Source organism: Cuculus canorus, chromosome 6 (genome assembly GCF_017976375.1).
Source record: "Cuculus canorus isolate bCucCan1 chromosome 6, bCucCan1.pri, whole genome shotgun sequence".
Taxonomy (NCBI): Eukaryota; Metazoa; Chordata; class Aves; order Cuculiformes; family Cuculidae; genus Cuculus; species Cuculus canorus.
Genome location: NC_071406.1, coordinates 34,177,975 through 34,200,674, shown reverse-complemented (window position 1 = coordinate 34,200,674; position 22,700 = coordinate 34,177,975). Strand labels below are relative to the sequence as shown.

Genomic DNA, 22,700 nt, shown 5'->3' with positions numbered 1-22,700 from the left:
CTCCTTGATGACTGTATGTCACAACAAATGATGCAGAGCAGACATGATGGAATGGGTCTATGGCTAGAAGGGAGCTGGGTTCAGGAACTGGATTCAGGAACACACAGATCCTGGATCAGAAGCAACCAGACAAATGAGGTCTTTGCTGGACGTCAGCCATCACAGAAGAGAGACACGTGATCTCTCAAGTTTATACTGAGTATGATGTATATGGGATGGAATACTCTGTTGGTCAATTTAGAGTCACCTGCCCTATTTGCCCCTCCTTGCAGGTGCAGCTACTTTTCTGCAAGCTTGAGGATGGCCTTGGTTAAGTATAAGCATTGGCCTTTTTGCATACCAATGTCCTGTGTTATCACTTTAGAGAAGACTGTCTCAAAATCACACAGTTAGTTTTCAGAGAATGAAGTTACTTACAGGGAGTTAGTCACAAAACTGACTCTAATTTATCTCATACTACAACAACCCCCTTAGGAAATTGCTTTCAGCCATTCAAACTGGGGAGTGGGGTGCAAGAGGCAGCACAATCTGGGAAACTGAGTCCCAGGGAAGTCTTTGGTATCTGTGTCCTCCCAAACCAGTCCACGCACAGCATGGGCTCCTGTGCCCTGACAGGGGTAGGGTACCCTGAGGACTCCATGGCCTCACTCCCTGGGCAATTCCTGCACCTCTGAGGCCTCTGTGCTGGGGCTGTGGTACCTCAGATTTGGGCATTGAGAGGAACCAGGGCCAATGCTGGCCCCTGAGGTTGCCTGCCCTGGGAACTACCTCTGTGAGGAGGTTGGCGGGGAGGGTCAGGCTTTACCCCTGCCTCGGAAACTCTCATTTTGGTTTCAAAGGGCAGCACGGTTCCCATTAGTGCTTTGGTGAAATGATGAAGCAAATGCAGCGCATACAAACCCCTGCACACAGCACTTGTCAGCTGAATGCTTTCAATGGACCCTGGAGGCAGTAATTGGTAAAATACATATTTTTATTTTTTAATTCACTGATGGACTGTTTTCAAGTCATGAGTGTAACAATGCGTGCTTCTGTCAAGTGGTCACAGCAGCTGCAAGAAGGGATCCTTTCACATAAGGATTCTGTTTGTGGAGGTGTACAGCTGCCTTCTCCCTGCCCCCAACCTCCCTAGGTCAGGAAAGGAAGGCTTTGCTCTTCCCTGTCACAGACTGGGCAGTGGGGACCAGGAGGATGCCGTGTATATTCTTCTGTGCCTATCTAAACCCTGGCCCTATGCAGCCCCTCCAGGACTCGGTAACAGCAGTGCAATGGACTAACTATGTAACTAATGTAAGAGCAGCTACATTTACAGTAGCATTTTTTTTTGCCCAATATTACCAGTGTGGTGTTTTCTTTGGTTTTAATAATGTTGCAATAAATTCCTTGGCTGGCCCATACCTAACTGGAGACGTACTTGATAAAAAAACTGCTGTGTAAATACATAGGATGACATAGCACAGATCAGCACAGGTATTTAAAGGGAGTGCTACCGCCACCGAAGGGCACGAACGCAGTGCCAAGCCCTGCAGCAACCCTGGCTTTTCTCCTGTTGCTGCAGGAGAGACCCGGGTCAGTGTGAGCCTCACGTCCCGAAGGTGCTGCACGTCCTGGGGTGCTGTTTTCCAGCCCCAGACAGGTGTGAGCGCCACGGCAGCCTCTCTCAGGTAATAAGCAAGGTGTGCCTTTTGCGGAAGCTTTGCTGTCAAGCCTGCTCAAAGGCAAGAATGCTTTGAGATCTTCATTCAGCCCCTGTTATGAAAGGTTTTTCAGTTTTAGCATTACATTTCTTTTAGAAAGACTGAAAACGTTATTTCACTTCGTTCAGGTTCTTCGTCGAATCTTTCTTTTAGGGCAGGGACATTTTTAGGAAAGCTTTGCCTTACTTAGTGTTTCTCCGTAGCAGTGCACGATTTGATGCTGTCAGGATAAAACAAGAGGAATATCACCTGTGCCTTCCCCGTCGCCTTTCCCAGGGTTTTCTCCCCTCCAGCTTCCCCAAAGCATCGTCGCCGCGGGCTTCGAGCTCGCCGGTGCTGCCGAAGGGCTGAGCCGCCAGCTGTCATAGGACGACTCTGCCCTTCCCCTCATTTTCACTGAGGAGAAGCCAATGGGAGGCGGCTTTCCTGGGTGGCTGATGTTGTATTTCCCCCCCCCGTAATTCCTCCGTAATTTCGCGTCGCAGGCTCCACCCGGCGGCGCCCGGCGGGTCGGGTCGGGGGCTGCAGGAGCTCCGTGTGGCCGGAATGGACGGGGATGGGGCTTTCGTCTCCTTGTCGTTTCCCATCAGGATCCTGCAGAACGAGGGCCTGACCGTGCCGGTGCCTTCGGAGGAGTTTCTGCCCCGGGGAGGGCGGTGGGCGTCCCGCTCCGGCCGCCCCCGTACTGGTATGGCAGGCGGAGATCCCGCCCCGCTGCCGCGGGAATGGGCTGCGGGCGCGGGGCGGGCGGGATGCGCGCGGTGACCCTTGGCCGGGGCGAGCGGTGACCGTGGGCAGGACCAGCGTCGTGAGCTTATGCTGTGGAGGAGCGGAGGAAGAGCTGGGATTTGAGGTGGGGTTTCCAGGACAGGCGGTGGAAATGCCTTACTCCTCCCATCTTCTTAGAGTGAGGTTGCTAGCAACAAAGTCCTCCAAACTGTGCTAAAGAGGTGTGCTTCAGCTGGGCATCACCTGAGAAGAGGGGTAGCGCCGCGTAAAGCGACGTGAGTGGTGCGGAGTGGGAAGGTAAAAGGAATGACTGCTTCTCTGTAAGCTGTGTTCCTGCTGCGGGGAAGATGGGAGACAACTGCATTTGTTGGCCGAGGTGGTGTGAGGGGTTCTTGTCTGCCCCTGCTCTGCCACAAGTGCCTTTAACGAGCTTCAGTGCAAAGCTGTGTGGGAAAGGTTACCTTGATCTACTCCGTTGTAAAATACAGATTTATGAGTGTAAGGTCAGCCATGGCAGAAACCAAACCATTTAGAAATATCTCATGCTTTCTCACATTTCGGGAAGTAGGAGTCCAGATTACTTTTCTAAATATAGTAGGTTTTTTGGGGAAAAAAGGAAGAATACAGGGATTTATACTATGGTCTTAAAGTGGCATTTTTAACCTTCAAGTATGTACAAATTAGTTTTCTTCTGAACATGATGTTCTGCTGAGAAAATTCTTTCTTAAAAATCACTTTGATTTGTACCAGACACACTGGGTGCTGGGTTGTGCTTTGTGATGCTCGCATCTCTGGGGACCAGTGGGGTCTGTGGGCAGGGTCCTGTGGGGAGAGCCAGCAGTGCTTCCAGGTTGTGCTGGGTGCAATGGCCCTGGTGCGGGCCTGGCTGCTGGCCACCGTTCATCTTGGGTGTGAAGGCACAGCTCCATAGAAGTAGAAGCTGGCACGTTAGGAGTGATGAAATTCAAGAAAACAAATGCTGGGGAGAGCCGTGAGACACAGCAATTTTTAAGGTTGATGCAGTGCTCTTTGCAATTCTGAGTAGCTTTTATACAGCTAGAGCATCTGGTCAGTAACTCCTCACCTTTGTTTTTTTGCTCCTTGGATGGTTTCTGCCAATCATTAGTAACATAGTTGTGATTTTAAAACATGGGACAGTGTGTTCCTCTATGTTGCTATGTAAGACATGGAAAAATGGGTCTTCTGTTGCATTCTGAATTCTGATTCCCAGTTTTACAATTGGTTACTGTATAGGGAGATCAAAAAACACAGTGGGGTTGTGTGCTGCTTTTCTTGTACTCTTCTCTGGTTGATCTTAGGCAGATCCTAGCCATCTCCTTCCCTCTAGATTTTGTTTGCATGAATCCAGTAGGGTCTTTGCCTTTGTAAGGACATCGCGAAGCAAACCAGTGTACCTCATTCATATCTTATGATCTACAGCTCCATATGTTCACAGTTGAATCTTGTGACAGCTACTACAGTAAAATGCAACCCTGTCAGACTGAGATACTGATCCACTGTTTTACCTGCTGCTGCTCCTTAGTTCTTGCTGGCAGGATCCCCAGGCTGGGCAGCAGCCAGTGACAATAGAAGGAGGGGCTTTCTTACTTGTAAAGATTTGTGCATCGCTGTTTGTCATCTGTAGCAGTCTGTCTTTGGCTGGCATCTGTGGAGGACAGTAATATACTTTATAAACAAGGCTAGATCCTCAGTTTTAGCACAAGCATAAACAGCTTGATGTTTAATGTCTTCCTGAAGGTGGGTTGTTAATAGGTAGGCTGTAACTCCACAATTGACTTACTGGGATGGAAATTCTGTGCTATATATGGGAAAATGCTTAGCTCTAGCTCAGTCAAAGTAGTGTCACAGCATTGTTAATAAACCAACAAGCTGTTTCATTTCGACCCAGTACCATGCTTTAGAGCAGTCTGACCTTAGTATGGGACTCAGCTGGTCTCTGTAACTTGTTTTTTCCCAGCTGTAGATTTGCAGCTAATGCATATGGAGAGTTAGCCGATAATTTTAACAACTGTGGGTTTTGCAGAAAAATATGTTGAACCATTATTTTTCTATGTTAGACAAGGAAACAGCTATAGGTCTATGTTGCAACTTCATATCTATTTGTTATGTTTTGTCTTTGTTTGCTCAGCAGTTCTGAGCATTATTTAGTATTTGAGTCGGGGTGCCTAAGAGAGTTTCAGACCTCTTCCATGACCCTTAGCTTTTTCTTTTAACCAAGGCTTTTCTCTCTAATTTCTGTAGCTTAATTCCTTCAATTTTTGCTAAACTTCCTGCAGAGAGAGTTTCTGAGAAGCTCTGCATCTTCTTCGTGTCCTTTCTTCAACAACCCTGCTCTAAGGCCTCACTTGCTAAGGAAACTCCATTGGCCCATTCTTACTCTTCCAGAAAACAGGCTTGCATAAAGATGAGGCACCCCATTCTCGTTTGTGTGAGGCACGTTAAGTTAATGGCTCTCCCGTGTCTGTGGCCTGGCAGAGAGTCTACTGAAAAATGTCTGCTTGCTTTTATTCTGAGACATTATGAGGAAGCAACACCAGGTATTGAGAAATCAAGCAGAATTAATATGTTGTATATATTTTCTCCAAACCAGTAGCATGTACAGCTGCGTGAACAAGTAGCTAAGTGAAACGAGAGCAGAACCTGTAAGAAGTTCTGAGCATCTGCTTCCGCTCGTTTTCAGGCTGCTCTCTGAGCTGCATTCATGTCTGGTAAATAAACTGCTAGGAGGGAGGATTTTGGGACAGGCTGACTGGGTACAGTTTCACTTTCATGAAATCAGACAGCTACCAAGCACACCGTATTCTTTACTTTTAACACGATTCTTTTTCCTGGATGAAAACTAACCCTGTGGCTGCTGAGGATTGTACCTACTGGCATTGCTGTTTTCTTTCTGAACTATTGGTATTTTCACCTAAAGGCTCCTTTCTGTACTTCACCTTTGCTTGCTACATCAACTGTCCTCTTATTGAAAAGCCTTTTAAAGTAAGCTGGAGGTCATGCCTGACTCTGAGGAGTGTGTGTTGTTTCCCCATTCAGTTACAAACTGAAATAGAAGCCTGAAGAAGTTTTATCTATGCTTGCCATAGAGGGGGGTGGGGGGGATGAGGTGTAACTCAAAACCCAAGCCAGCATGTACAGTAAAACAGATAGCCAGGAGACTTTCATTTACATGCTAATCCTGCACAGTGGTTGTTTGGGCTTCTGCATCCAGCCCTTTCAAATCTGTAGCTCTTATCTCTTGTTGGCAGTAAGCACCAGGAAAGGGAGAGGAGAGCCCTGTGAGGACTGAGGGCTCCATTTTGTCTCTTCATTGCTGGAGGGAGGGTTTTCGGTGTGTTTAGGTATTTCAGTGGGAATCATGCTTGTCTTAAAATAGCTCTAGCTTTTTAAACTTCCTTTTCCTATGATTAGAAGGAGACTTTATAATAAATGTTAATCCAGTGGGCCTGCTCTGTAGGATTTGCAGAAAACTGGACATTAAGGAGAGGCAGAAGTATAAAACTGGTGGATTGGACTGCTTTGAGAGCCCCTGCCTGGGTCTGCACTGCACAGGAAGTGCACAATGTGATTAGGTGCAGTTCAGAGAGCTGGATGCCTAAATGCTGTTTGGTTTACCTCTGCCTTCAGTTGCCCGCCTTGAGTCTGAATACCTGTGCTACAAAGAGTAATATTTATTGTTCCCAGACTAATGACAGCACTGTGGTTATCCAGCTATTCTTCCTATGTGCTTGGAAGATAAAGGTCTAGGTCTCAGCAGAAGCTGTAAGAGGGAGAAGGGAAAACAGGGGAAAACCTAAGTTTAGGTAAAATATGGGGTGCGCCAGATGCTGGCATATTACCCTTCCTATATCCTTGCTGAAAAATTACCCTTAACTAGACTTGCAGTGGAAGAAGATTGGCATCCGGTATACTTGCCTAAGCAGTTGCCCCATTGTACGCCTGAGATCGGATGCTGTATATAAATTGTTGCAGCCCGGCATTCAATTTCATTTCTGAAGTGCTGTATTGTTCTTTTACCTTTGACAGAATTCAATACTGTGGGTGAATAGGCAAGCAGGCTTCTGTAAGGCCAGCACCACAGATTCATCTGACTTTGTGATAATATGCAACTTTGACACCTTCAGGAGTGCTAAGTTTTATTTTTTGGGTCCCTTTGTAGAGTCCTAGTTGTGAAGCTGTCTGTGCAGATCTTGGGACAAGTAGGACAACTTGCTAAAAGCAGACACGTTATTGGTAAGTAGCATACTGAGCTTCTCCATACTGAGCTTCTCTTACGGATACAGAGGAAAAAACTAAAAGGCTCTCCGGCTGGAGAATTTCAGACACTCCTATTTACACCTTAAAGTTTAGAAAGTGAGGAGCCTGGCTCTGCCACAGCAGAAATTACTTGCTGTGTTCAATTGGGTAAAGTTGCATTAAGCTATTTTGAAAAGTGTGACTTATTTTTAATCCTCTGATTGCTAGAATAGAAGGTGTTATAGAAAGCAATTCCTTGCAGTATAGTGTTGGACTTCAAGGAGATTTTTTTAAAGGTCTTATGGATGGAAACCATTTAAATGGTAGCAGCAACTTATTAGCCTGTGATAGCTAGAGATGTTGTGTAACAGCACAATTCTTTCTCTTATCATATGAGTATATATGAATCATATGAAGGTGTATTCCAGAGACAGGCTGAATTCATATTTATCCTTTTGTGATTATTTCTTATTGATCTTTGTAATACCTTGAAAAGTCTCATTTGTTTAAATTAAACTGCAGTTGTAATATTAATGCTTTCCCCCCCCCCGGTCTTTTATATTGTATAATAGTGAACTGCAGGCATCTTCTTATTATTCTTTTTTTTCCTTCAGTGGTTAGAAATGAACTTACCTTGGGAGGAAACACTTCATCAGGTTGGCAAAGAGACTGCTTAGCCCTCTCATGCAAGGTAAGTTCAGCTATGTGCTACGACTTCCTCAATATCGTCTCTCCCCATGTACCCTCTACCATGTACCCTCTCCCCATGTACCCTCTACCACAGGGTACAGACGTGGTAAATAACATAATAGGTGATACAACACCTGAAGTTGTCCTTGGGAGCTTCTAGTTCCAGGGATATGGAAGGGAATTCATTGTTTTCAGGATTCATCTTAAAATAATGCGCAGCCTTTATAGCACTGAAGTTAAATGAGGTATTTAAAAGCATATTGACTATATGTCCACTGAAATTGAGCACAACTAGGAAATTGTATTTTTAAGATTGATGATATCAACATTTCACTCACTGTAAAATCAGTCTTTAGAAAGAGGATTTGTTAACGTTCGTGATGCTGCTGCTTTAACTCCCAGCTGGCAGTGTAATAGAGCAGGCTGCAGCTGTCTGACCTTTGCCTGCAACCAAGCACAGCAGCTTGTCGCATGCGGAACTGCATCTGCAGACGTTTGGGCCTGGGCCTCAGCTCATCTATGCAGTCATTTCTGAAACACAACTGGCAACAGATTAGCGTTTGGACACTGAAAGAAACGGACTCCTCTCAGACAATTTTGCCTTGTGCAGCTATTGAATCAAAAGCTGCACCAGGAGTGAAATGAACTTTTTTTGTTTCCTCTGCGGGTGTGATCGCTGGGAAGAAAGCTAGAGATGTTAAAATCCCTGTTCAACCTAACACTCTGGAGTTAGGTGGATAGGATTTAAACAGTGTTTACATTGTACAAGCAAGCAATGGTTGTCAGAAAAACAGGAGAGCAGTCAAAAGATTGAGGGAAATTTCACTTACGATCATTTATGTGCCAACAATTATTAACTCAAGTGGAGCGGGCAAACTATAAAACTTACTGCAGTGACTTGGAAAGTACTGCGCTCTATAAATAAGGAAATGAGCAACAGTCAACAATTTAAACTAAAGTCAATAACTTTGCTTCTAAGTTCAACTAGTAATCAATTTAGAACAATTTAGTTGTCTTGCATGCCTTGCTATCTAGACGTTTTATAGCCCACCCCTTCCTCTGTCTAGGACAGTCAGACAGACATTTGATTTAGACTAAATGAAAAGACAGTGCTAAGAAGGTGGGAACAGAGGAAGATGCTGATCTAGGGAATTTCTCCCTACTTGCTTTTGGAGATGTTTGTCCTTCTTCTCACATTCACTCCTTCTGCTAGATACCAGCTCATCTGTTGGTGTCCCCTAACAGTAGACAAAAGCAAATTTCTAGTTGTAGTACAGAAACATTTTATAAAAATGATAAAATACTAACTAGAGCTAGGTACCATTTAACAAGTCCTCTTTAAAATGTGCAATTAAAAAGGAAAACATAGAAAATAATATGGCTCCAAACTTGAATAAGAAAACCCAAACTGAATAGTCATTATTAGATAAAGTGTCAGGGATTAAACTCTGCTAAAATACTTTGTTATATCAACTGTGACGTAGAGCATTTGTATGGCAGGGGAATCGGAGGTTTAAATCTACCACATTTATAGTTCCAATCCTAAAGAGGACAAGAAATCTAATCTAAAACTTTGAATTGTTATCAGTAGTGTAGTGAGAAGGAATCGGGCAGTACACCTGCACCTGTGTATCTCCAGTGAAGCTTCTGCATTCCCTTGATAGAATAAAGACGGCAACTTTCAGATATCAGCAACACTGGGTTATAGATGCTATTAGTGAAGGTTTGCCTTGGCCTCTGGTCTGTAAGCATGTTCTGTAAGCATTTTAATTTCACAAATAGATGTAGTTGACAGACATGAGTATAAAGCTCATAGGTTTTTTTTATAAAATTCCATAGGGATAAATGGCTTCTTGTGCAGTGAAAGGAATACTTCCTTTTACTCATTTAATAACAAGTTATTACACTAAAAATCTTAGTGATTGCTTAGCTCTCCTCCATGTTGGGTAAAACTACAAATGCTAGCAGCAGGGTTTACATTACAGGCTTGTTAACTATACTGCCTGCTCTTACATACACTGGTGCATGCTGCAGCATGCCATTACGCACAAAGGGAATTTAGTGAATTTTATTGAAGTGATTTACAAGCATTTCTCTAAAACACCAAAATATTCTTATAGAATAATATGAAGGTATGAAAGTATTTGTAATGTAGTTCATGGTTTCAGAAGCCCTTTACATCTGAATTTCAGCCAAGAACACTACCCAGCACTTCTGAGTGCTGGCACTTTAGTCCTACAAACTGTTTTCTAAACAAGTAGTGATGTTTTTATGAACTAGCAGAAAGGGAGAAGCTTATCACCGTGGACTTATCACTGTTTCTCATGAGTCAGCTGCTGGATGAGGGATATCCCATCCTACCTGTGAAGCAACATCTGCCTCCATATGGGATTGATTTCCTCTCCACATACTTGCCTGTAATCAGGTTACGGATTGGAGCCTCTATTTCCCCCAGTACATAAAGCAAATAAATAAATTCCCCCAGTACATAAAGCTTAACATCTTTGCCATGATTATGTTTTCAAAGGCTGTTTACAAAAAAATCTTAACCTTTGGCTGACCTTAACACAACATCATTGGGTGAAGCTGTAGGGAACAGTTGGTTTCTGTGCAGCACAGTCTTTATTTTGGCTGGCAGTCTGTTAACTCTGATAAGTGGGAAAGAGCATGCCAAGCAAAGTCGGGCATATCACAAGATACTGCTTTGCCTGCGTAGAGAAACTACGCTGAGAAACAGCTTTGTATGCTAATAAACAATATATACTAGAATTTGGGGCTGACCAATTCTGATTCTTAAGGAGTTTGACAGAAGGACCCTGTCAAGTGTTGTGTTCCTGACTCCCTTCCCTAGATCTTGAGTTGTCCTGCTTTAGTAAGAATGGTGCTCTAGCTCTGTCAGAACTGCCTTCAACACAGCAGCCTGCTGCTGCTGCTTCTCCTAATGTCTCAAGGGAAAAAATGAAGAGCAGCCCTTGTTTCTTGTGAATACCTTCTAGTGACTGTGTGCTCAGTCCTCCTTGAGCAACAGCAGAATGACACCAAGAATTAGTGTCACTTCTGCCCAAAGGGTCTAAAACAGCCATGACACATGGGTCATGTTAGGTGGTGGTTGCGTGGTGGTTCTGTAGGGTGGTCTGGGGGTTTCTGTTTATTTTCTTTAGCAGCAGCAGTCACTGGAGTTAAACAGTATTTGTTTACAGATTCAGGAAAAGAGCACTGCATTGTCAGTTTGGAAGAAACAGATTATTTTTTTAAGACTTTTACATTCCTAGATGGCTTACAGCACATACTGGGAATTGCATTCAGAGGCAGCTTGAATTCAGGTCAAGCATTGTCTACTTGTAGTAGATGGATGTTACTGATAAAAACATTTTACGCAGACCAGGGGGAGATGTATTAAGGTTGCTTCTACAAGCGTCTGTAGTGAATTTAGCTTTCCTTGGAGCTCACAGAGAATGGCAAACTATTTATTGCATTTATATGAAATGTTATTTTGACAGATTTCTTCAGAAGTAAAGAAGCACAACAGGGAGACATTCTGATCTTTGAAAATAGCTGGAACCACTGGGAAGAAGCAGCAACACTGTGCATCAAGCAAGGAAGCCAGTTCCCAGTTATCAAAACATGCTGTTGAACTGAATTTTGCAGCTGTGTTTTCAAATGTACCATGGGATGCATCAAATCCAGGCATGCCTTTACAGGTTCAAATGCTATCCAGGATGAAAAGATCAGGGAAGGTAATGAAGGATGCAATGGGGAGAAGTCATCACTGATAGCAGTGAAGATGGATGAGAAAGGTCCATCAAGCACTATTGTGCTAGATTATGCACATCGTCTGTCCCATGAAATTCTTGATCAGGCGGTGAAACAGTGGGCAGTAACTGAAAGTAAATATAGTGACATCCCTTATATTGAAAGTGATGTGCCCTGAGCCCTGACTGGTAAGGACTGTCTTCACAGTGAGCGTCCTGTCTGTTGAGCCATTCGTATTTGGTACTAGTGCAAATAAAGTAAAATCAGCTGTGATCTGAACATAATGGCAGTATATGAATGTATTTACAAGGAAAGGCTGAAAAAATTGCCTTTTAATCAGTATTGCTAAGAAACTCATTGGATTACAATATAATCTATTAATTAGAAGTAATTTGTTACCAGCCATATGTTGAGTATATTCTGTCTTTGTATGTGTTGAATGTGATCTGAAATTAGTGTTAAGGAAGAGCATGGCCGCCCTTCAGCTGTCCAAGCACTGCCACTGAGGCCCCAAAGATGGTCAAGAACAAAGCATGGATTATTTACATATACTGCATAAAAAACCAATGGCCTGATTGTAGGTGACAAGAGAACTCTACGCTTGGTAAATTTGTCCACGTTTTGCTAAATTGAAACCAAGGTCTACATGTAGCAACGATAACTGCTGTCATAAATTCTACCTTGATTCTTTGACCTGTCTAAATCTGTAAACCACAAAATAATGAAGGGGATAAGAAGCGTTTTATAAAACCAAGCAGCATTCAGGGAACCAGGTGGATGACGATATTATTCAACTTTCATTCTGAAGAGAACCAGTGCAAAACATTACAATATTGAAAAACAGTGTGTTAGAATTAACAGATGCTCTGGCTTCTGTAAGTAAATAAAGGTTATTCTCTAAAATCCTGCAGTAGGGTAGTTTAATTACATCTGATCACTGTGTTCAGACCAGAGCTTTGTTTTTTTCAGTTTCTTGTTTTCCTTTGGTGTTAAGGTACTGGGTTTGGGGGTTTTGTTTTGTGGTTTGTGTTTTTACTGTAACCCAGAGAGGTGTGCAAAAACTACTGATGTGAACTATTGAAATGAACCTTCAAAGGTGTAATAATGTTTTAGGACTATGTATTTCATAGAACTGTGGCTGCATTACACTAAAATTACACTCTAAAGTAACGCAGATGTGATGGTATGCCTTCTGTAGGCTCACTGCTTACCCATTAGTAAACCTGGGTATGGCTCATGCAAATATGAGCTACAGAAACCTAAAGCCTGAGCAGTGCACTGAATTAGTGAATAAGCCTTACGCCCAAAGCTAAAGGGCTACATTCTTTACTGATTTTATCTGGCTTGCATACACACATGGCACGCTGCTTCTCTGGGACTTGCAGTCTGACCTACTGTACTCCTAACTAGCATTTGAAATACCAAAAACAAAGATGAATTAATCATAGTAATCATGAACCTTGCTGACATTTTATACAAAGTGAAAGCCTTGTAGAAGCTTGGTTTTTTAACACTTGTTTGTTCTTTTTTTCTGTTATGGCCAGTTGAAAAGAAATAGTCTGGTTTTTTTTCCTAAATCAAAGTGCTTTCCACTTTATGTTTTTGTTTTCTACAAAAATGCTTTCCATACTGGCAAAAACTGTTGCTATTTCTAAAAGGTACACATAGTTCTAGTAACTGATACAAAGCATAATTTTCAAGCCCTGGTAAACAGAAAGAGGACCGTGCAAATTATTATTTTTAGCTTATTCTCAGACATAAGACAGTCTATTAATTGAGCCGATTTGCAAACTTTGTGACACAAATGTAGTTATTTGAAATTCACCTGTATGGGGAAGTGGTTGTATCAAGAGTAAATAATACTTTTTTGTAACACAGCATAAGACTGCCATTAATTCACACTGACCAGACCCTGCTGAGACTGTTCTCAGGCTTTTGCTGGAAAAGGGATAAAGAATCTGATCTGTTTATTATGTTTTAATGCCGCTTTCTCTGAAGTAATGTAGTTGTCTTTCAAGCCATATGTAAAATGGGAGTAAGGTATTATCACCCATTTAATTCCTACTGCTAACAGTGACATTCCTTGAAGCTCTAAAGCATGTTAAACATTAAATCATATTGTACATTTGCTCTACCTATAAAAACTCCATACCACATACTAAGGTGAATTAGAAAGCAAAATCAAAACACTGATCATATCAGTACATACTAATTGGCTATTGCTTAACTATAGCATTAAAAAATACTCCTATTCTAAAATAATGCTTTATTGCAAAAAAAGGCCAGCCTTTTTGGAACATGAGAGTTGGCTCAAGAATGTAAACGTTGCCAAAAACAGTAATTAAAAAAAAAGCCCATACTCCACAGATACTATTTTCCAGATAGGTGAAGAGCAGACAGAAAACTGCATTCACTCTATGAGTGCATTTAGGTCTGTTTGCCTTGATCCTTGGTGGCTGCCATGGGGAGTCAGGTGCTGCAGTGCTCGCTGTTGCAATGTCTCAAAGCCTTTCTTTGGATGAAGTTTCAGCATCTGGTGCTTTTCTGGAATCAGAATATGAGATGCACTTTTGAAAGTAGCTCCTCCATTGGCAGGTTGCCAGTGCACAGTTCAACGCAGGCAGAATTATAAAATAGTGTAAAATAGCCTAAAGTTAACTCACAGCATCTGTACTGATAAAAACTCAAAATTTCCCCAGAGGAGAAAGTTACTTAGGTATAATTAAACATGCATCACATCACATCACAGTGAGCTTCCATTCAGAGTACTTGCTGTGTGGACAGCTACACTGCTGGATGAGCAGCAGCTGAGTTGCCTGGTGCTTGTTACGTCCAAACAGCCACTTGCTTGCAACTACAAAGCTTGTCTTCCCTCATTAATGCCTGAAGATTACAGCAGCTTCAATATGGCCTGAAGTGCAATTCCAGCTGGTTTTGATACTTTCTACGACACTGGAACTTAAGGGAAAACATGCAGCAAATGGAAAACATGCAAGCTTGCAAACAAGCTTACAAAAAACAAGGACATAGCTTCTCACCAGGAAAATAATCTTTTTCACAAGACATTGTCCTTAATAAATAATGCACTTATCCTTAATTAAAAATAAATCTTTTCCATGCTACAGTCTAGTGAGAGACTGAAGGAGAGTTCTGCTGTATTTTTAATAGGCACAATGGTAATACATAATAATAATAAAAATAAAGGGTTCTTCACCTAAATAAAATTACATCCTTTTACTTATCATTAGATTATCTAAACTGTGCTATGTCTTATAAAGCCACTTACAGTTGCCACTGATTCTTCAATTTGATTTTGTGTAACAAAGGCCCTTCCGTATGGAGCTGGCATAATCTGCAAAACCATTTACTTCTATTTAGGAGTTAAAAATACATTAGCTTTACCTTTTCTCCAGGAAACAAAAATATAGTTTGAGTGAGTACTATGTGACTGACTTGGTATTCTAATAATGGTTTACAACACACTAACTGCAGCACAACTTTGTAAAATCAGTGTTTCTGTAGTAAGATACATTAGTATTCCCAAATAAAACACACCACAATCTATTTTTACAATATTTTTGTGGAAAATACTTTCTTGTGGACTAAATAAAATTAAACTTACCATTTGCTTGTAAGACTCTTATTTGATAAAAATGCACAGCGTGTTGTTAGCATGAATTCCCATTCACATAAATTTTGGAAGCAACTGAACATGCAAGTCAAAGATTATTGATTTAGAATTATAGTCTCGCTAAAACGTTTTAAGTCCTTTTCCATCAGAGAGGGCATGATCCCTACTCCCTGGGGATCACTGTGTTTTTCATTAAATATAGCCAGTGAAAATTGCTCCTTTTGTACAAAAATAATGAATCAATACTAAATTAAAAATAGCCATTGTTTAAGAATCTAAACCATTTAAAAATAAGGGGAGGAGATTTACATTTCTTGCAGAACCAGCATGAGGTAGATATTCAAGTAATATTCTCAGAAGTTACTGTAAAGATATGAATGAAATCTCTCAACTACTTTGAAAATGAGCTAAGGGCTTGTCTCATTACAAGTACATAGTAACATAAACTGGCAACTGAAATTGTAAAAAAATTATCTTAAAGATTCTAGTGACAAAGCAAGGTGCCATTTTTTCTTGATTTTGCTCATCTCATTCTTTGAAACTCACTCTAGTAGTTCACCTTGATGCCTGAATGTCCTCGTCTTTGTTTCCAGGCAACAGCTTCTAGGAAGGAAGGAGCCATAAGCCAGTGTGGGCCATTACTATTGATAATAAAAACTGCCCAGTGTTGAAAACTTTGTAATGGTTCCACTGTAGCTCTGAATTTTTGATTCCCAAGTGCTGATGATTGACTATGTTATTGGAATAAAAGTTTTCTTCCGTTAGTCTCAGTGGGTCATCTTCAGAGAAGCCAAAATTTGTATTTGTGACCTGTCTATAACCGTAGAAACAAGTAGGAAGAGATACTGATATATGCTTTGGTTAACCATAAAAAAACACGCAGTCTTAATGTTGAAGAAAGATTAGTAACTATGTGTTGCATACACAACAGAGAAATTAACTTTTCCCCAAAAAAAATTATACTTTTATAAAGGGGCTCTGGTTATGTCAGATAACCTCAAGTATTATTAATATCAGGACCCAGTAATCTTTAATTTACATAAAACAATGGGGGATTTTATTTGTATTTAAATTTTTATCCAAACAAATACATCTGTTAGGATATGTTGTGTTAAAAAACTGTACAATACATATAGCAGCAAGTATTTAATGTTTTCCCTTATTTGTTACCTTCAGTACATACGCTGTACCCCCCCTAATTTTCACAGATTTTCCACCCAGGAGACAGGATGTTCATGAGCACAAGCAGACGGGAATCCAGACTGGTTGGTATCCCTAAACTCCAGCCACTTGTAGTATTAGGCCCAGGCTGACCTCTACCACTAAAATCAATAGACAATCACTAACACCAACAAAAAATGTGCTGCTTAGTGTTTGGATGAAGGTCTGAGACAGTTATTTCTTCACCACTGTAAGACCAGGAAAACCTAGTAATTTTTGAAATCACAAAAAACTAATTATGCACTTCAATCAAACTTAATAGTTTGGGTTTTTTTAATTGGTTTTACAAGCAAACAGAAGTGTGTTTTAGGCTCTGGAAATATTTTGACATTTGAAACAATGCCTACATCTAGCAAGACTGAATACTGACCAAATGTTAAATAAATGGAACAATTTCTTGCTCTCGTGGTAATAATGCGTCAGTCTGACCCTTTATTTAAGACTACTTAACACTATGGATTTAGCATGTCTTACATTTTCCCAACTGTTTCAAAGCTTTAAGTATATTTTATTTTCAATGTATAACAAAGAATCTCAGGCACAATCCCAATTCAACAGATAGTGACAGTAGCAAGAACACAAAAGTCTCCTAACTTCTTTCTTACTAGGTCATCCCTTAACTATGCTGTCTTCCCTAAAGGTTCATCCTAAACTAAGAGTTGACGCAAAAAATTAAATGTTAATCATTGTCTAAAGCAGAAAAAAACCCAATTTGCCTAATTTGCCTTGAAGTAATTTGAGATATGATTATTTTGTCATTATGGCAGCATAACAAAGAGAAAGTTCCTGAATGCAAAAAATTAGACTTACAAATCTCAGGCTAGCTTAAAGAATCTTGTCAAACTTTAACACACTACTATTAAATTTTATATCATGGCATTAAGCAGATCTATAAGATGTCAATAGGCTTGATCTTTACAACTTGAGATCGTTGCTTCCCAGTGGCTTAAAAAAATCATCCACAAATTCATCACTGACTTCTTCTAAAGCAGCTGGATTCCATCTGGGGGACTGGTCTTTGTCAATCAGCACTGTTGGGTGGAGTATAAAAACATGAAGGTTACTTGTAAACTTTCCCTAATCAAGATGACTTAAGATTGCATCAAGACAAATACAGTGGCAGAGAAAAATCAATATGCCCCAATCAATATCTATATAAGAACATAGAGTTTTTGTAATATATATATATTTCTTCTGTAATAAAACTTCTTGAGTTGTGATCTGTGTAGAGACATATCTGGGAGCTGCCTGATGATACAAGAAACAGTGGATCACTTCAGGAGTAGCCCAAGCTTTGAAGGAATAGTCCTGAAATAAGTGCTTTCTATTAGACCTACTACTCTTGCCTGTCTTCTGTTTTTCATGTGAAACTGAAAACAGTGTGCATGATGCTCCTTTTGTAGAAAGGCTTTCACATCTTTCTGCAAAATCTGACTCTTTGTAGAGTATAGGAGATGACTCAAAGTAGGTGTTAAATGCCCAAAGCTAAACACATCATATAAAATAATAAAATAACCAATGAGAAAAGAGTAAAGCAGAGCCCCTTTGTGGGAAAATCAAGACTATTCATTTGTAAAAAACCAACAGATACTGCAGACCAATGTAGATTTAACTGTGAAGATCTGTATAATCTTAGTATGTGTACTTTATGCTGCGTCATGGGAAACGGCACTGAAGATAAAATCATCAGTGAATGGATCACATGTAAAAGTATAATAAGAAAATATCAGTTCTCAAAAAGCATTCCTTGTATCACAGGAACGTTGAAGGCTTGTTAGCAAGCACAGCTGCACTAGCAAACAACAATAAGATAAGAGAGTTTATTTATGTGTAAAAATGAACAATATGAATGGAATTCCAAACTGTCCTTCTGAGCGCCTTTCCATCTCCAAGAAAACCCATAAAGGTGCTATTCAAAATGGGAAAATGTTATAGTTTTAAAATGAACAGCTAGAGTAACAGTGGCTCTTGAGGATGCACTGACTACTCAACAGCCTTCCTTAAAACACATTCCCTTCACATGAGTGATGCCAGCATCTGATCTGGAGATGCACCTCTGTCCTGGGAGACTTCCTGACCAACATGATACACAGTATATATGGGACAGAGGGCAGGCGGGAAGCATCTTTCAAGTTTCTTTTGCTTTAAAGTGAAGTTTGTTTGTTCTGATGAAGATTTCAGAGTAGGATGATTCTAAAGACATATGAGCAGTAGACGCTCATAGAGACTAGATAGGTTGAAGAATAACAGCTGGGTATTTTGGGAAGTTGTGGTGTATTTTTAAGCAGACTTCATTCTTGGTGCCTGAACTAGAACCATTCAGGATAAGACATGTGGAAAGGAGCAGGATTTTAAGTTCAGTGGAAAGTATTCGCAACTAAAGATTGTGTCTCTTCAAAAGACAGGCATTATGGCAGTTCATAGTAAAAAAAAATGTGAATTGAAATCTTCTTTTTAACTTTTCCCTCTATAACCAACTCTTGGTAAATGCCTATAAAATAAATATCATACAAATGACAGCTGCACTAATTAATATTTCTGTAGCTGAAGACATATAAGCATCACAACTCTACAGCTGGCATCTCCCAAAGAGGAAAAGAGAATGGGAGCCCTGCACCCATTTCCTTGCAAGTACAGGACTTAGGACTCCTTAGATACAAATCAACAATAATTTTGAAAAGAAACCCATTATATAGATAGAAGCTGTGATTCCACAGAGAGTAGAACCCTTGTGAGCAATTCTTTAAAAGAAATGTGCTGTAAAACAATGATTTCACTAGATCATTCAACAGGGTAGCTCATTGAAAAGTTAAGATTCTACAAGTTAATTCTAAACATTGTAATGTAAAGCCATTGATTGGTTTGGGTCAAACTATATCACTGTCCCAAATCAGCTATGTTTATTCCATTGGAGTAGTACTTACCTAACGATTTTCTTCAACTTTAGTTGAAGTTCACAATCTGGCCAAAATAATCTTAACTGTTATCCACAAAAGACAACACTGACTAGAGATGCTTTAAATTAGAGTGGGGGAAAGAAGTCCATGTGTCCACTACTACAGCTTCAACTCTTACGTGCAGTAGTAATAGTGGATAATTCTCCACTCTAGATTAACTCATCAAATTAATCTTTCTGCTTGGATCTGTGGCCACTTTTGATCTAGTTAATGATCATAATGGTCTCTCCAATGAAATCTTTAATTTTGTATGAGTTAAAGTATTTGTTTTCCAATAGGATTGTGACAATACTCCCTTTCTGCATTAATTTCTGTATATTTTGTGTTTTCCCAGCTTGAGATATCAATCATTACAAGAACAGAACAAAAATTCTGCAAAACTAGGCTAAGGGAAGTTTAATTAAGATAAAAGTAACTGACTATAGGCATTTGTGTTAAGGGCTTCTTTTACCTTAAAAAAAAAAAATACCAAAACAAAACACCAAAAAAAACCAAGCAAAAAAGGAAAAAACCCCAACAAACCACCACCAACAAAGCCCCTCTATTCAGTACCAGTGATTTTACCAGACTTCAGTTAGTGTTCTACTGCTTAGCTTCATTCAGCACAGTCCAAACACTGATATTTCTAAGCACCAGAAATTCTGTAAGTTGCAACGAAATCTCTCTACCTGCTCAGTAACTGTAGGGGGTTGTATGCCCAGGATATAGCTCACATCTGCCAGCTGCTAGCACTGCAGAGTGAGGGCAGAAGCCATATATAAATAAGATCTTTGCACGATCAGCAGTATGTAGACAGCCTTTACAATTTCATTTGAAGTGTACATTCTTGCACAAATATTTAGGAGGCTAATTTAACACATTTTCATCCCCCTAGGCTGCTGAGATGGCAGTCTATAAGTTTGAGCACTGGCTCCAAAGATGACTGTTTTTCTTATGCAGCAAGAATTAAAAAAACCAAAATTCTTGAAAATTACTCAGAGCTATGCATTTCTTAGTTTATATATTAGTCCACAAATCAAGGTGAAAAATGGATTCCTAAGGTGTTCAAAGACCACATTTACCAGTAGATTTTCAGTCTAGTTGAAAGAGAACTGGCTAAAAGGAAAAGGAAATGAAATTTTGACCCCAGGTTAAGGCAGTGTTAAAAGCTTTTAAACAGAATTTTAATAGAAACGCTAGTAAGTATGGTTTGAAGCAGATAAAAGCTGTTATTAAAACCTGACCCTATGGCCATTGCTGCCATAAAAAATCTTCAGAAAACTATAATCTGATTATTAGATCCTAACTTTACTTTGTGGTAGACCCTCTTGTGGTACAAATGGTCAACAGCTGGCTCTTAAATGCTTTGGAATGTAATGTTTCAATAAAGAAAAAGCTAATATTAATGTTTTACTTAATTAATGTTTTCATCATTTTCATTTTTTATTCACTATGGTTCATCCTGTGAAGTACTTAATAACCTTACTTCCTATTAAAAACAATTCTCAGCACTTTATTGGATAATTATTTCAATGACATCAGACCCAACTGCAAAAATTATCTTGAGTCAGACTCTGTATCACTCTTTAAACAAGAGAAATAATCTTAAGAATACAAATCTGAGAACAAGATACATGCAGTAAGCAGAGCCAAAGTACTTCAAGAAAAGAATTATTATTCTTAGCAATCCCCTCCATGCAGGCTGGATCTCTGGTGGGTATTTTTAGTTCTTTGGTATAATTAAGCCTTTGCCACATTCATCTTATGTAGAAGAGAAGCTTCCCAACTGCAGTTCTCACAGCTTCTTTCTTTACAAGCAATTTGTGTAATTTACTGGCCATACTAAACAAGCGACTTGCTTTTGTCCTCTACCGCATCCCCAGATGGTTTCATGATCTTGTGCATTACAAGGGAGAATTTGGTTTGGCATTTATCTGACTCTCAGACTGAGTTTGTCACTTCCTGAATAACTACATTTGAGCAGGTTATACTGTGATTTTAGAATATATCCTAGGAATATTCCTAAGATATCTTTGTCCCTATAAGCAACACAATGAAGACTACATACTTCTCAAATGTGTGGTAAAATTTCCAAAGGAGACATTCCTAATAAGTACTAAAGGTTAATTAATTAAAATCAGAAACTTTTTCCATGCTGTGCAGTATATAAATGTGTGAATTAAAAGCCACATTCTCTCAACCCTAAAATGTTAATTTATCCAAATGTCTTCTATTGTACACTCCTTGGAAAAGGAAGTGCCTGTGCTTTGTTTCATCTTTTGCTGAACAGAACGTAAATAATTGCTATGGTTTCTAGCAGACGTGGCTTTGGGTTTGACAAACTGCATAGTTAATCAGCGCTAGAATCAAGGACAGACTCCAAGTGCCCAAGATGTCCCCTAGAACTTGCTGAGCTTCTGCTTTACTTTTACCACTATCTATGATTCTATCTTGGCCAATGCCTTAAAATGCTAAAATATTTAACATCAAGTTTACATATATAGTTTTTTTAATAGCAAGACACTTTTATACAGATATATTTTGGACATGATTGAAAGTAGTCTCTTATAACAATTTCTAGACAGTTGTTCATGACTTTGAGTCTGAAACTCTCTTATAGCTGGCTGAACAAGCTATGCAGCAACACTAAACCTAGACACATAAACAATATACATAGCTACTCACTACTATCAGCATTACACGTATTTTGAACTTTCCCAATAAACTGGTAAAACCTTTTCATGGTGCTGTGTTACCAGGTGGATAAATAACATTAGTAAACTGAGATGACACAAGGAAACAATATGGCTGTTGCACTTCGAAACAAATCACATACTTTGCTTATTGGCCTCCTGTATGGCCAAAAACTGCAGCAAGCCAGGAAGCGTCCTTTGGGCTACTGCTACATGCACTTCTCTGAACCTCCAGAGAAGCAGCCAACAGCTAGTCTGCATATTACTAAGTCTGAGAAATGCTTCTGGTGTGTGTGCTTACCCTGCTCGAACCCCTTCATAGAAGTCATGGCTCTCTGAAAGATTGAAAAAAACAAAAAAAAAGCTGTAACATGGCAAATTATCTTTATATCCCTTCTTTCCCTATCCCACTTCTGCTTGAAATGCATGTTTTCAAGAGTTGGTTAAATCCCGCTTGAATTGTTCTAATCTAGTATTATCTTCTCTTTACTTATGAAAGGGCTTTATATTCTCTTGCTTACATGCAGCCACAACTCCCTAAATCTTTCAAGGTCTGTTTAACTGTAGTTGATCAGCCAACTTTTACTCAGAGCAAGCGCAAAAGTTGTGTTTAAAATATTTCTGTGTTACATCTCATAGATTTTTCTAAGGAATTGCATGATGAAGGTGTGCAGGATCAGAAATTCTTCAGAGAAAGGCCAATCTTCAGGAATTGTGATGTATTTACTCTGTATCCACTGTGAGGGTGGTGAGGCACTGGCACAGGCTGCCCACAGCAGTCATGGATGCCACAGCCTGGAGGTGTTCAAGGCCAGATTGGATGAGGCTATGAGCAACCTGATCCAGTGGGAGGTGTCCCTGCCTGTGGCAATGGGGCTGGAACAAATGATCTTTAAGGTCCCATCCAACCCAAATCATTCTATGATTGCGCATACTTGGAACACTTTGCAGACAAATGGAATCCTGGAAATATCTGGATATTTTTCATGAAGGTAAATATAATATTTAAATCCCTAAGGATGCTTTACTAGCAATGGAGCAACAATACTAGTTTCAGGAATGATATGGCAAGGACACGACCAGGCACTATGAT

The 22,700-nt window shown here is 40.0% G+C and overlaps 2 protein-coding genes across 3 annotated transcripts in view; one reads left to right on the top strand and one right to left on the bottom strand.

Moving 5' to 3' along the window:
• Positions 1-85: 85 nt before the first annotated feature.
• On the top strand, positions 86-16,233 carry C6H2orf88 (chromosome 6 C2orf88 homolog). 2 transcript variants are annotated; one of them, XM_054069330.1, is made up of 4 exons: positions 86-2,385; positions 6,607-6,680; positions 7,298-7,374; positions 10,874-16,233. In XM_054069330.1, the coding sequence occupies exon 4, from the start codon at positions 11,041-11,043 to the stop codon at positions 11,302-11,304; it is 264 nt and encodes an 87-aa protein (XP_053925305.1). In that variant the 5' UTR covers positions 86-2,385; positions 6,607-6,680; positions 7,298-7,374; positions 10,874-11,040; the 3' UTR covers positions 11,305-16,233. The 2 variants fall into 2 exon arrangements, with proteins under 2 accessions (XP_053925305.1, XP_053925306.1); XM_054069331.1 differs by lacking the exon at positions 86-2,385 and adding an exon at positions 2,474-2,550.
• Positions 16,234-16,371: 138 nt separating this feature from the next.
• HIBCH (3-hydroxyisobutyryl-CoA hydrolase) overlaps positions 16,372-22,700 on the bottom strand; it is a 41,768-nt gene continuing 35,439 nt past the window's right edge. Inside the window, exons 13-14 of the mRNA XM_054069329.1 lie at positions 21,913-21,942; positions 16,372-17,012 (exon numbers count right to left, since the gene is read on the bottom strand). Coding sequence (XP_053925304.1) covers positions 16,894-17,012; positions 21,913-21,942 — 149 coding nt within the window. The 3' untranslated portion in view covers positions 16,372-16,893. The remainder of the gene's footprint in view (positions 17,013-21,912; positions 21,943-22,700) is intronic.